This window comes from Notolabrus celidotus, chromosome 23 (assembly GCF_009762535.1).
Source record: "Notolabrus celidotus isolate fNotCel1 chromosome 23, fNotCel1.pri, whole genome shotgun sequence".
Lineage (NCBI taxonomy): Eukaryota > Metazoa > Chordata > Actinopteri > Labriformes > Labridae > Notolabrus > Notolabrus celidotus.
This window is the reverse complement of record NC_048294.1, coordinates 8,039,376-8,054,784: the sequence shown is the minus strand read 5'-3', so window position 1 is coordinate 8,054,784 and position 15,409 is coordinate 8,039,376. Positions and strand designations below refer to the sequence as shown.

At 36.9% G+C, this 15,409-nt stretch overlaps 1 protein-coding gene across 2 annotated transcripts in view; it reads left to right on the top strand.

Annotated features, from left to right (window-relative positions):
• Positions 1–9,535, top strand: part of c23h20orf27 (chromosome 23 C20orf27 homolog) — a 48,010-nt gene extending 38,475 nt beyond the window's left edge. Inside the window, exons 7-8 of one of the 2 annotated variants that reach the window (XM_034676521.1) lie at positions 4,024–4,163; positions 9,502–9,535. In XM_034676521.1, the coding sequence (XP_034532412.1) occupies positions 4,024–4,124 (101 nt within the window). In that variant the 3' untranslated portion in view covers positions 4,125–4,163; positions 9,502–9,535. Of the gene's footprint in view, positions 1–4,023; positions 7,436–9,501 lie in introns of those variants that run through there. The other variant, XM_034676519.1, reaches the window with a different exon arrangement.
• The last annotated feature ends 5,874 nt before the right edge of the window (positions 9,536–15,409 follow it).

Sequence of the window (15,409 nt, the reverse complement as noted above, 5' to 3'; positions counted from 1 at the left end):
CTCTCCCCCCTGCATGAGACTGTGGGGTCCCTGAGCAGCTCCTTCAGCAGCAGACTGAGACTCCCACCCTGCAGGACGGAGCGCTACCGCAGGTCCTTCATCCCATCGGCAATCAGACTGTTTACCCTTGTCATTGCTATAATTACTTTTATTATATTTTTTAACTATGTTAGTACATTTTGTATTCCCCTGTCCCTTGTTGTAAGCTGCTGTAACAAAAGAAATTTCCCCCAACGGGGGACAAATAAAGTATATCTTATCTTATCTTATCTTAAGGAAAAATAAAGATCTATCTATCTATCTATCTATCTATCTATCTATCTATCTATCTATCTATCTATCTATCTATCTATCTATCTATCTATCTATCTATCTGTCTGTGTCTGTCTGTCTGTCTGTGTCTGTCTGTCTGTCTGTCTGTCTGTCTATCTATCTATCTATCTATCTATCTATCTATCTATCTATCTATCTGTCTGTCTATCTATCTATCTATCTATCTATCTATCTATCTATCTATCTATCTATCTATCTATCTATCTATCTGTCTGTCTGTCTATCTATCTATGTATCTATCTATCTATCTATCTGTCTGTGTCTGTCTGTCTGTGTCTGTCTGTCTGTCTATCTATCTATCTATCTATCTATCTATCTATCTGTCTGTCTATCTATCTATCTATCTATCTATCTATCTATCTATCTATCTATCTATCTATCTATCTATCTATCTATCTATCTATCTATCTATCTATCTGTGAGTACAAAACATCATGTTATCTAAAGAAAATAACTCCCCCTGCTTCCTAACTTGAGACTCACTACGAAACTTTACCGACACTCTAAACATAGACACTTCAAGATTAGTGCCACATATCAACTCATCTTTTTTCACAGATGTTCCGTGTAGAGAATTAACCAATCACGTTTCTGCTGATTTCATTTTTTACAGTTTGTCATGGAGAGAGATCTGTGTAAGAGTGAGGCTGTTTCAAAATCAGTTAAAAAAACCCTCACAGCGTCGTCCAATCAGTGAAGTCTGTTCTCAAGATAATCTGCTCGCTCCAGCTTCTCGTGTGTGAAGGTTTGCTGATTTAATTCGTACGGTGTTCAGTCGTTTGAATGTAGGACTGCCAGATTGATGTGAGTACGCTTATGTAACGGTGTGATGATTCCACTTGCCATCTCTTATCCTCTTTCACAATATTTATTTAGTCAATGTAATCTTGTTACCTCTCTACTGGGACAGATGTGCTGTAAGTGACATGAGCGCCCTCTGCTGGGGCCCCTGCAGACTTGAGTGGTACCACCTGTACATTGTGGCCAGTCTGCTGGGTCTACTGTATCCTGTCCCTGTGGTTCTGTAAGAGACCTGATAAGCAAAAAACGGCGTTTCGGTACCAAAAGTAAATGTTTTGCCTGGTCAATCATACACAATGCACGAAAGTACACACGCACTACACTTATTTGGGCTGTAAGAAATTTTAAAGGGAACTTACACCATTTAATGACAATTTAAAACCAACACATTAACTAACGCACAACTAACTAATAGAGGGAGTCTTAATAACAAGGATTTGCTAAAGTCTAAATGATCATGGGATTATATCTGTGTATTATTTAGATTACCCATGTGTTTTTCTGTACAGTTGTCACCATCCGTCCATACTATGGCAGGAAAAAGAGGGAAAAAGGATATCGCATTGGCCGGGAATCGAACCCGGGCCTCCCGCGCTTAGATCCTATTGGCTTATCTTCTGTTACAGCTATTTGCATCTGGCTCCCGCGTGGCAGGCGAGAATTGTACCACTGAACCACCAATGCATTTGTGCTACACTCATGAGGACCCTCAAGATTTGAAAGCGAGCAACTCGAGCACTTTTACCCAAAAAGCAAAATGCTGTGCAAAATCCAATGAAACAAAATGTTAAGACTGACCAAAAACCTCAGGAAGACCGGTTCTCCTGTTCCACGTGTAAGCTGATACTCTTGGGCGGGCGGGAGAGGGGCGCGGTGAAGGGGGAGCTCATGCCTTCAAATGAGCCTACAGCTTTTTCTCCCACGCTGTGTTCTCACACTTGATTCATGACGGTAACTTTCTTTTGAAAATGAGTAACTACAGCAGGTTTGGTTCATTTGAGCCTGAAGCTGGGCGGTCCTTTCAACCCCTCAGAGATCTTACTGCACATGTTGATCCAAGGCCAATTGCTCTCTTCACCACAAGACTTATAAAACAAAGATAGAAAAAAAGGACTCATGTTTTTGGCTCTTACATATTTTCTCTGGGTGAACTTTGTTCTGAAGTTTGTTGGAGTATTTTTAAAGAAAGGAGCCTCTTCAAAAGTTGGATTTTTTTAAGTCTTTTGTAGAACTTCTTCAACATGACAAAACAAATCCATAAACACGATTGCACCTTATGCACAAATTCTCAAGAGGAGAAATACAAATGTCATGCAGCTGCCTAAAATGTGTTCAGAATACAGGAGGGAGGCTTTGGGGCTTCAGAGATATCTACTTTATAAAATCTTTGTTGAGTATTTGAAAGTTTGGAGCTTGAGATGAGGAACAGAACTTCCCACTTGTAGAGAAAAGTTTCATATCTTAAATCATAAAACGTGGTACAACACAACAGATTTTTACAGTTTGATATATTTTAATAAGAAGTCCACACACTCATTCAGTAAAGACAGGACCACAGACATGGAGCGATACTGAAAATATTCTAAGTGCCGACTTCTGGGTATTTGGATCCTACAAAAACTTGTCTTCAGTCTTTATGTGAGGTTACAAAAAATCCGAAAACTGTACCCTTGTCTTGTTTTGGTTACGCTTGTGAGTGATAAGATTTGCACAGAAAGAAAGGAAGTCTGTACGCCTCTATTCAGCTACAGACATTAGAGATAGAGATGTGCGTGATTAGTCAGCTAACAGATGAAACGTCCCCTGACACCAGAATTACTCGTGGGTTGAACTTATGATTCACATTTGTATCAAAATAAGCCTGAAATGCTGGTCATATGTTGTGTCTGAGCTGTAGCGCATCCACCCTCCACTAGTTGGGGTTGTAGCCCCAGTTAGTGGATGCTGCCATAACACTATAAAACTCTACTACCTTGATGCAAACAAGCACAGATGAGTATGTTGCGATTTGTCTATATTCTAATCCAGAAACTGGGGATAAAGTTGTATGTCGGCTGTTTTTGGTCACCCGACCAGAGTGATGTGTCACCAGCACAGGCATGTGGACGTTAACCTGCTGGTGATGGTAGACACACTGAAAAACAATTAGACATCACTCACCAGCAGAGTATGTGATCCCCTGTTTATTGGATAGAAATGTTGGGGGGAAATGCAAAATTTTAAGTGTTATGTGAGTGTTTTCTTACCGTCTGATTAGCTGATTAGTCAAAATTCAAATTTTCCTTTTTTCTTTTATAAGTTATATTTTTGGGCATTTTCACCTTTGTATGATAGGACAGCTGAAGAGGGACAGGAAATGTGAGGAGTAGAGAGTGGGGGAAGACATACAGCAATGGTTTAGGCCGGGAGTTGAACCCCAGACCACTGTGACATGGACTATAGCCTCTGTATATGGGGCATGCTTAGACCACTAGGCAGACAGCGCCCCCATATTTTCATTTAAACCAAAAGGAAATCAGCTGTTTTTGAACATCCCTGGTTATAGATGCATCAAAAGTTAGAGACTTTAAAAATGTTATACGAACGTTACATTTGGTGTCAAACAAAGGTGGATAGCACCATTTGCTGTTCGAAAAAGGGTATTGCAATTAATTTTTCTTCTCATCAATTTGAGGCTTTGCTTGTAGTGCTTTTTTTCAACTGTCTTGTGAGGCACGGACACATCCTCAGAGTCTTTATCTCATAGCTTGCTTAGTTTTTAAAATGACTGTGTTTAGTGGACGAGGAGATTTATAACGCTCTCTCTCTCTCTCTCTCTCTCTCTCTCTCTCTGTCTCTCTCTCTCTCTCTCTCTCTCTCTCTCTCTCTCTCTCTCTCTCTCTAATCCAGATCGTCACCACGGCACACCCATGCTGCTGGAGGGCGTCCGCTGCATCGGGGTGGAGCTGGAGTACGACTCTGAACAGAGCGACTGGCAAGGATTTGACTGAAACTCCTTCCACCTGACGCACACACACACACACACACACATTTACACACTTAAACCTGCCGTCATAGAACACACCCCTCTTAAATTACACACAAAACACACTCAGCATTATGAATTAGAGAAGTGTTGTAATAATAAAATGACTTTGTGCCACATACTGTACAGAACTTCAGACAGCAGTGTGAATCAGTGTTGAGTTTGGATCAGAGGAAGAGGCTTCATTACATATAATAACATTCCTCTGCTGTCATCTTGCAACAACTTCAGCATCTGAATGAACAGTTTGAACATTTCCTTTACGTCCCCGCTCTCCTTTTTTTTTTTACCTTGTTAATCTGTGCTTTCCTTACTCAACCTCTAGAGGGCAGCAGCGCTCTTTGACTCAGTGCAGCCTCAGATCATTTCACTGCCTCTCTCACCTTCATTTACAGGCTGAACAAACTTCATACTGCATGGGTTTATATGTTTGGGAGTATTCAAGGGCTCTTTTGTTTTTTAGGTAACTCTGAATTAACATATAGGAATTAAAGATAAATAAATAAATACATAAAAGTAAAAACGCAGTGATTTCTGTCAAGAATGCAGAGCATGTAATGTGTTTGTTTAACCACAGGGGGGCACTGCAGACCAGTATATGTAACTCCTCTTGTCTGAAGGCTTCATTTGGACCTACAGTGTTGCAGTGTGCTCACATATCTCTGTTAAAAGGTAACACACAGCGTAATCATATCTATATGTAAGGTTTTTGAAAATTGACACAGTTTCGTTTGCACCCAAGATCCCTTAACCACCCTTTTTTAAAAACCTGTATTAATATTTGTGGGCGTTTCTGCCTTTATTGATAGGACAGCTGTAGAGAGACAGGAAATATGGGGTGTGGACTGGGGGAAGACATGCAGCAAATGGTCACAGCCGGGAATCGAACCGGCAACCTCTGCGACAAGGACTATAGCCTCTGTATGTTGGGCGCTTAGACCTTTAAGCCATCAGCGCCCCCTATCTGAGGACAAATTCGAAGTTACAATATTTAATGTGGGGTAAAAAATGATTTTAAATGAAAGGAGAGAAGAAGAAGATAGGAATAGCGGTTTAAAACATCTGCTCCAGCTGTTTGAGGAAATAATCCATTGATATTTTGACTTATGTGATGGACCCCTGTTTCTTTATTTCATATTAATGCATGTAAACACTGTTCTTTAAACTTCACAAACAGTAGAATTTGATATTAATAATTCATATTGTTCTAGTTGAGTTGCACTTTATTTCTTAGAAGTACAGTACACTGCAAAACAAAAATCTTTGGAATTGTTATTTCTAGTCAAAATATCTCATTAGACTCCACATAAGTTTTTGATTTTATTACAGTAAACTCACTTTTAGCACCTTATTTAATCTAAAAGCTGAATGGGTTCCATAAACTGGATCAAATTATTATTTCCGATTTTACACGGCAAAAAATCAAAATCAAAAGTCAAAATTTCCCTTTAGACTTAAAATAAGCGACATTGACCTGTAAGTCCAGATAATTTCTGATCTTATTTCTACATATTACAAACAAAAAAGAATACCTGAGTAGTTTGTAATGTGTAGAATAATCTGCTGATGCAGTAAAACAAAATCTACTTGTCAGATTTCTTAAAATACGACTTTATTCAGATTACAAGAAACATAAGGAGATATAGCTTGCTGCATTAGTGGATTCTTTGTGCTTGTTTTTATTTTCTCTTGTAAAATCTTTTTTCTGTTATTCTTTCACCATCGTTGTAAACACTATACACGGCAAAAACTCAAGTTGTAGATTATAAGAAATGCTAAGTATGATGAATACAACTCACCTTGAAAGGGCCTGTCTGTTTTTTAACCTTGAAAATGGGCTGGATCCTTTGTACCAGTGTGACTTCTATTCCAGATTTCACACTGCAAAAAATGTAATCGCAGCAAATGTGTTGGTCGCGTTTCTAGTCAAAGTATAAGTCACAATGGTCCGACAAGTCCAGCTGAACATCGTATTTTATGATTTTACAAGCTGATTAAAAAACTTTGCATGAAAAGCTTGTAATGAAAAAGAATGTCTCCCAATGCCGTGACAAAAAAAATAACTCAAGGTTCTTAAAATAAGACATCACTCTGATTAAAAGAGACTAAACAAGTCAGGTTTGCTAACTACATTGTCATTGTTTCTTACTCTACAGGACACTCAGGCCTTATTTATTGCTTATGATTTCTTGAAATAAGACCTTTTATATGTGGATGTATCGGGTCAATGTGGCTTATATGAAGTCTGATGAGATATTTTAACCTAAAGATTTGAGTTTTTGCGGTGTCAAATCTGGAATACAAGTTGCATTTATAAAAAGGACACAGACGACTTTAGAGATTAAAAACAGTGACTCACTGGATTTTAGGGAAAATAAATCCACAACGAAACAATTTAAAACAACATGTTCACATTTCTGTTGATATCTCAAAGCTGATTTTACAGATGGTTGTAGAGATTAAACGATACATGAGACTATATATAAATAATCTGCAGTTATTATAAGGCAACAACAAACTGTCTGCTTCCAGTTTTGCAAATGAAGGTCTGCGTTTCTGTTTTCTATCTTTGTAAATAACAATAGCTTCAGGTTTTTGACTCTTAACCCACTAAAATATGACATTTAAAGACTTTATCCTTCCACTTTAACTTTAATTAATCCACCTAACAAGAAGATATTCCTCAGTTTAATCCATCATCTTGCTCTGGAGTGTTTCAGGAGGATTGCAGAGTTGAGGAAGGTTTATCTCTTTTGTCCGACTTCATGAAGCCTTCAGAAACACACACGTACGATACAAGTGCCTTTCATTGAACCTGTACTGTTTCTCATTTCACTCGGGCCTGACTTTCTTTCTTTCTTTCTTTCTTTTTATTCGTACCATCTGCTTTTCTTCTCATCACACCACTGAACCAACACTGCGCTCCTTAGTTTACATCCATGCTTACAAAGTGCCAGGATGTGGCTCCTTCTGTCAGAGCTGGTTTTACACACCCTGACGTTTCTTCTGTGTGAATCAACATTTTTCTTTTCTGTTACATCCTGTTGAATCCATCAGCCTTAAAGGAAACTGATCAGTGTGTATTTTCTCTTGGTGTATACAGATTAAATCGATGTTTGCCTGCGTGTAATAAAGCTTAAAGTCTGTTTGTTCCTTCAATGTGAAGCTTCGATAGGTGACTGTTTCCAGAATGTAGCGGTTTCTTGGTCCCCCTGCTCCCTGTGTGTGTGGTTTGTATTTTTTAATGTCAAAAATGAATAAAAGTGTATGTTTGAGTTTCTGCGTCAGCTCTCTGTACGAACACTAGGTGGCACTGCACACCGACGCTTTCACATCACCTCTGTTACAAAATGTCTTTTCATGTGACCCAGTGGAGGTTATGAAAACATTTTCGTTTAAGTAATGACATTAAAATTGAACATGACAGCTTACCATTAACTGATGTATCTCCACAGGGTCTGCTTTCACCTTAAGACTTCACGACTGCTCGGGTTATAGAAACATAACTGATACATAAAAACTGAATTTTGTACATAACTTGATGAAGAAACTTCCCCTCCACAAAAATAAATCAGCTCCAGAGAGGTGAGAATACACTTTTACCAATTCAGTCATAATTAAAGAACTCTACAACAAATATTTAGCTTTTTAATGAAGCTGCTTTTTGGTCGTAATGAAGGTAAAATATGACATTTTAATTCCTTTGATTTCTTTAAAGCCAGAAATATCTCCTGTGAAAACATGCTAAACATAATTAAGTGAGAAATCATGATGTTTTTAAAGCATACATCACGTCCTGTGGTCTCTTTTTTTCTCCACATTACTGTCTGAATTAATGTCTAGATTTTTTCAGTCATGAGAATTAAGCGAGGAAGTCTCTGATTCCTCTTAGAGATTATTTCTCATGGAAACATTCATCCAACAATGTTGCTGTTATTGAAAAAGGAAATGCTCCTCATATTTCAGCTTCTCTTATTTGACAAATTGCAAATGTTCCCTTATAACTATGAAGCCTGAAGTGAGGGAGGAGTTGATGTTAATACCTGAGGCTACTACCAAAGACACATGATATGTTTGTCTATAAAATTAAAGAAATTTAGGCTACAAATTGCAACTTTAGAATTAATATGGTGGTATTATTAAAAACTGAGCACAGACAAGTAGCCAAACTAACCAAAGGCTGTAAAATTAGAAAAAAAAAGGATGTTTATTTTAAATCTCCTCTTCTGTTCCTTTACAATGAGTACACCTACTATACGCTCTGATCCTGGACTGTATGAATGAATGGTGTCATGTAGCCCCATGCAGGCTGGGCATATAAATGTATGTATGACATGATGATAAATTAAGAACATCAATTAGATCTACAACTACGTGCTTAAAACACTTCAAACATGAGTAACAAAATCAAATGAGCCTTTTATTTTATTTTTTTTACTGGACCTGAGATTTAAATAAGATGAATAAAAACTCATAACACCTGAATGGGAGCCTAACTAATATACTGGCTGTTAAAGAAGACTATAAAGAAGTTCATTTTACTTTAAGTTGTACGTCTACTAGCTCACATTTTGGAGGAATTCATGTATTTTTGGGGGTAAAATTACACAAAAAGGCCTCACAGTATGACTATTATTATCTTCACGTGCCTATCACTCCTATATTTATGTAACAGAGTTAAAAATGCACTTTATGATTTAGCTGGTTTATATTAGTATTTGTGAATATTATCAAAATGACTTACTTTCATTGTATTTAATTCTGCTTTGATTTGCTTTTCCAGCATTAAGTTTGTACACTTTTGTCTTCTGTACCTCTTGGCTTTCCGTAGCTCCTCCTGTCAATCCCTCACTGTGCTGTTGTGCTTCACTGAGGGGAGCAGAGGTGCAGAAAGCCTAGAGAAGAAGACAACATGTGTGTGTTTTTATTGTCTTCTAGAGCAAATAAATGCTGGAAACCAGTCCCTGTGTCAGAATCACATCCATTACATTTACCAATGAATAATTCAAATATTTGTCTACCTGAATGTCTCCTGTAAATTTCTGACAAAGTATAATAAAGTAGAAGTGAGTAGTAATTCAAAATTGTATATGAGGACTAGATAAGGGCTAGGTTCCAGTCTTTATGTTGATGAAAAGAACAAATGAATCAGTCTTGAACTCAGCAGGAGGTCACATGCCGGTTTGTCATCAAATGTTTCAAACATGTTGACAAACAATTAGATTTAACATCAAACGAAATTTGTTTATTTGTTGTTTAAAGGAGGCTAGAGGAGTTTTAAACGTGCTTTCAGATGGTGATGAGTAAAAATAGGTAGAGAATTTAAACACGCACACACGCACACACACACACACACACACACACACACACACACACACACACACACACACACACACACACACACACCTGCTACTGAAGCATGAACAAATATCATCACATATATCGCGAGAGCAGCTTGAACTGTGCCAATCATTTCTTCTTCTACTATTTTTTTTATGTAGTTTGACGTTTTTTTGGCGGAAGTGATTTTTATTTTGTCGTTTTTTATTATTTTCACGCACTTTCTTTCTGTAAAATAGCTTTAATAACTAGCGTGTTATCCAAAATATTAATTTATTCAACTCATTTAATTTATAATAGTGATAAGAACGACAAAAATTGTCTCTCTCATAATGATTAATATCAATATTTGTGGAAGGCCTGTTTGTAACGTTAGCAAACAAACACCAGCCTCTGTTTGTTTGTTTTTAGCTGCAGAATGGTCTGATTATTCGCCTTTTTGGGATAAATATTACTTTAATTTCGGCTTTGTTTTAGGTTTACAAAGCGAAAATAATTCAGTTATTTATCAAAACTTATTGTAAAATTGTAATTCTTAACAGCTATATTAAATAACCTACTTTAAGCCTCCGTGATGCTCAAAAAAAGCAACAAAAACAAAAAAATCCGTATATCATGGTATATCATCTTAACTCTAATTAAGTATCTTATTGTCGTCAAATTTGGCTGTATATATAATATAACAACGATTTTATGGTGTTAAACGAAACTATCATAAACATTAATTTAATTAAAATGTAGCCAGGGACAGCAAAACTTGTAAATTTAACTGAGTCAGTGTATATATTTCAAACACTTTAAACGGACATAACTAGAACTCAAATGTATAGTGTTCATTATTAAACAAATTGTTAGTAGCACTTAGAATTTACTTTGAAATTGTTTTCCATGTTATGATTTATTTGGTTTCAGGGGCCTAACTTTAATTCACATTTAAACGAAATATTTCGATTTGTATCCACTGACTCTAAATCATATTTATTTACCTTCTCTTTGCGCACGTGTTGTTTTATTAAACTCATAATTTCCGCCCAGTTGTGCTTAATTATTTCAGTTTATTTCACCGCATCTAAAAGGTAAAGAAGTGCGAGTTAGGATCTGCAAACCCACATTAGGCAACGTTCATGACCTTTTCAAAAAAGTAGGACATTTTTACTTTGATAAGGAAGCATATTGAATTTCTCTGTACTTAAAACATTCAAACCTGGCTTGGCTAATGTGCTTTCGTTGTTGTCTGTAAACATGAATAATGAACTGGAATAATGTGTGAGTAAAGGCTGGCTGTCCATTACGGTCCTGCTCACATTTTTCACCTTTCCTCCACTGCGATTATTTCAAAACAAAAGCCCCACAGACTCACCTGCAAACTGACTCATTCCTCTCTCTCTGCATATAAAAGAAAATAAAACTCAGCCTGTCTGCGTCAAGTTTTAACAGCAGCAGGTATAATGCTCAAATAGAGAATAAAACGAAGCTTCATAATAAATGTTTCATCACCTAAAAATCCTCCCAGTGCTTTAGTTTCACTTTTATTGAAATAGACACACTGAGCAGTTTTTGGAAGTATTTTGTGGCTCTCAAAGAAGTTTAAGAAATCTTAAATATGTTCTAAATCACGTCTTTTGTTCACGTTATCGAACCTTGAAATTGACAGCTTCACGCGCTCGCCTGTTTTTCATTCCTGCACAGATTTGCGCGCCGCTCAAGCTGGATGTGTGAACTCTGAGTGGCCCGCTGCCCTCCCTCTGACCTCCAGGATTACTGTAATCTCTGTTGATTGATCTGATTGATCAGATTCATCTCCACGAGGCCGCAATCCAGCCGCACACGGGGTTGGGGATGGAGCGAGGGGGTGGGTGGGGCTGTGGGTGGGTGGGGGGGGCATGGTGGGTGGGGAGGGTGGTGGATGAGGCAGTCGGTGCGTGGTGCAAACAAACATTATTTTTCTCGCTCTCTTTTTGGCCTGTGGGCACGTGCAGACAGAGAACATATCCGGCTTTTAAAACACATCAGGATCATGTGCAGGAGAAATCTGCCCTCATGGACGGAAATGAGGATTTAGAGTTTGTTAGAAATGAGATTCTAATGAAATATGGTTTAAAAGTTAAAGGAATTACTTTAATTTCACCACCTTTCTACACGAAAAAACAAGGACACAGCTTCATCTACCTATCATTGTAGCAGATTTAAGCTGAAATCAAATCCATATCATCATGTGTCAACCCTCCTGTTTTGTTACGGGTCAAATTGACCCTTTTTAAAGTCCATTTTAGGCAATGTGTGCATTCCAAAGTAGCTGAATACAGCATCAAAATCTGGGCAGCATGCCAGAAGAGGTGTCTCATGTTAATTTATCAACATCACTTCATAAAAAAAAAAAATCAAACTGTAAAATAAAATAAACAAAAATCTATGTCATGTAAAACTATTGTATTTATATTAAGGTCTTTCAAATGTACATTTAAAAAAATTTAACAATACAAATTATTAAAAATTTGTGAGTTGTCCTCATTGAACCATGATCTGTGAGAATTAAAGAACACCATTGCACTAAACATTGATTTAAATGTTTAGTAGTGGAGTTAATAATGAGATAAAAATCATGTTTATTGGGAATTTTTGGGGTTCTGACACTTTTGGATCATTAAATATGCCCTGGGTCAACATTGTTGCTGTTCCTAAGAAACAACCATAACAGGAAGGTTAAAAGAATGAACATATTATAAAGTTAAAGCATTAACAGGAGGCAGAGCAGGGGACTCAAAATAAGGAGAAGTTGGTTATTGGTCTGTCCTACTGAGAAATTAATTAGAAAAACTAACATGACAGGAGCGATTAATGAGAAGTGATGGATGTGCAAAATTTAATTAGGTCCCCTGACGTGTGATCAAAGAGGAGGCTTACACTTTTTATGGCAGACGAAGAAGAAGAAAAAGAAGAGGAATAAGAGAAAGAAGAAGGAAGTGTGTTATGCATGTTCCTGTAAAAGTAGCTTTTATGCACAGGAAAGTTTTCTGCATATGACATAAGCATGTTATCATCATCTTTATGTCACAGTTACTTTATAGAATATCACTTCTTTCATACAGCAATGCATCCTGTTTGCTAAATTGAACAGTTCATTGCTGAAGTATAAACATTCAAACATCATCTTTTGCAAAGATTACAGCAGTTTAATTCTTTTATTGACATTTTTATCCCTCATGTTGTGTACTTTTGCAATAATAAACCACTAAAATATAACCTAGGACTTGTTCCAAACATAAAAGTAAGACATAAAGGTGATAATAATTGTCTAAATGCCACTAAAGGGCTGTTAAATAAATGTTGTGGATTAAAAAAAATCAATATCTCTCTCTGAAATCTAGTGAAGAAGAACATAAAGGGGCACAAAAGGGAACTATTTAAGGAAAGTGGACTCCAAATGGAGCTTAAATAATAGAGTAAGTGTGCGCAATACTACTTGTTGTAAACCTAGTGAAGCAGTGTTTGAATCTTAACAAATATCTGCAATAAAAATGTGAGTGCAAAACCTTTTTCCACCTGTTTTAGGTTTTAACATCCTGCATCAGGATACTAAAAAAGAGTAAATATTAAAAGGTGACAATACAAAAGAAGGCTTTACTGGATGCAACAAAAAGAGTAGCTTAAAATGTGCTACAGTCATGGGAATAATAATCAAAAAGGTGCATTTTCTGTTTAAACACCTACAGAATAAAATGCTCCTCACAGAAGATTTCAACATGTCCAAAATCTGATTTTTGGAGGTTTTGGGTGTGCATGAGCAAAGACAGAGAGGCTGAAAACACTGCAGAGGGAAGAGGAAGGGAAAGTGTGTGTGTGTGTGTGTGTGTGTGTGTGTGTGTGTGTGTGTGTGTATGTGTGTGTGTGTGTGTGTGTGTGTGTGTGTGTGTGTGTGTGTGTGTGTGTCCCAGCACAGCAGCAGCAATCAGTCCCCCCTTGTCTCCTTGCTGAGTGCAGCGTGTGATTGACAGTTTCTATTCTTCCTGCGTGAGATTAGAGATGCTGAAAGGAGTAACGAGCCGCGCCTCGGAGCTGTAATTACGGCCTCTGTAAGAAAAATAAAGAAAAAAACACACACTGCTAAACTATAATTATATAATCCAGCTTTCTTTCTTTTTTCACCCCAGTGTTTTCAAAGATGTTTCACCTGTAAAGAGGAAATTCCAGCCAGTGTTTCAGTCGCTGCTAACGCTGAAATTATCTCACAATCACAACAAAACTACAGGCTGCAGCATCAACACGACGCTGCTAGAGGGGAAGATGGAGACTGAAGACACACACGATAAATATTTACAGTGTATGATCGCAGTGAATGTTTACAGTGTGTGATCACAGTGTTTATTTACACTGTAAGTCAGCAGTGTTTGTTTACACTGTGTGTCCACAGTGTGTGTATTTACAGTATACAATCACAGTGTCAATTTACAGTGTATATCAACAGTGTATTTTCACAGTGTGTATCAACAGTGTATAATCACAGTGTGTGTTTACAGTACACAACAATATAGAAAGATATACTAACCTTACAGTATGCTCTTTGTCTGGGAGGTTCTGCAATAACTGTCCTTTCCCTTCAAAATAAAAGCCTTTTGCATTGAGAAAATATCATACACACCTGTTGAATCTTGTTATTAGTACTAAATTCAACTATTTGGTCAATTGTAGGGAATAATCTGAGATGTTATTGTGAAAAAATATGTTGCAATATGTTATATATGTATCCTTGTCCATCAGATTTGAAGCAATGTACAACAGAAGGTCACAAATATGGACTTTTGAAGTATAATACTCAAAATAAAGAACTTTTGGATAAAACAGGGGGTTGATTTTGTGGAAGGAAGTTTTTTTTTATTTAAAAAGACCAAAACTTAATTGTTTCACCCATAGAATTTTTTAAAACCACTTTACTGCAGACAACATATTTTATTTTTGACTTTCGGATCACTTTGGTGACATTTCTTTCAGCATTTGAACTTTCTTGTTGGACTAAGTGATGCTAACAAAAATATATATGAGAACTTATGAGTTTTTTTAGTAAGTGTGTGTAAACATGGGACTCTAGATTTAACAGCAGAAGCAGTGCAGCACATTTTTACACACTTCTATATATTCAACAGGTGATATTTTGAGTAAATTCTCAACATTATTTGTCTAAAAACTGACAATTTTGACTTATATTAATCAAAATAACTTTTTGGTGTGTGTTTTATCCATATGGATGAATTACCCTCTACACCCAAACCTAATATTTCAGGTTTTATAACACTTTAAGCAAAATGATACACCTGCTCTGTGGTTAAATAAAGTAGGAGTTTTGCAAAAATGTATATTTATGGGCTCCAAAGTAGAAGTTTGAAACTACAGCACTAACCTGACCAACCTTTGATTCAGAAGAGAGGGAGAACAAACTCTTAGAAACATCAGGCAATTTAGATGAAGTGAAAAAAACTAAAACACCTGAATATTGCTGAAAAAGACGCTTTAATATAAATGCAGGTGTTCTGTTTGCATAGAAATGCAATCATTTAACACTGACTGACGTTAATAACCAACTATAGTAGTGTGAAAGTTTTTGTTTGCAGGTCTTTACATGATGCCAAGCCTTCATTGGGCCTTTGTTTACTTTTTTTATTCATTCTTAAATTTACACCCTTTATAAATTGCAAGGATGTCGTAGTGGGGGGAAAAGTGGGACTGACTACCTAGGGCCCAAGTAGGGAGGAGGGCCCTTTGTGAGCCTGAAATAAAATGTGTTTTCTATTACGCTTTTCCTTTGTTTTGTTATAACTGCAATAAGATTACTAAAATTGTCTGAATAGATAATCAAACATTCCTTTCTGGAAAAAAGGGGAGTCTCGGCTCCGTGAGATGCGCGTCTCATGCCTA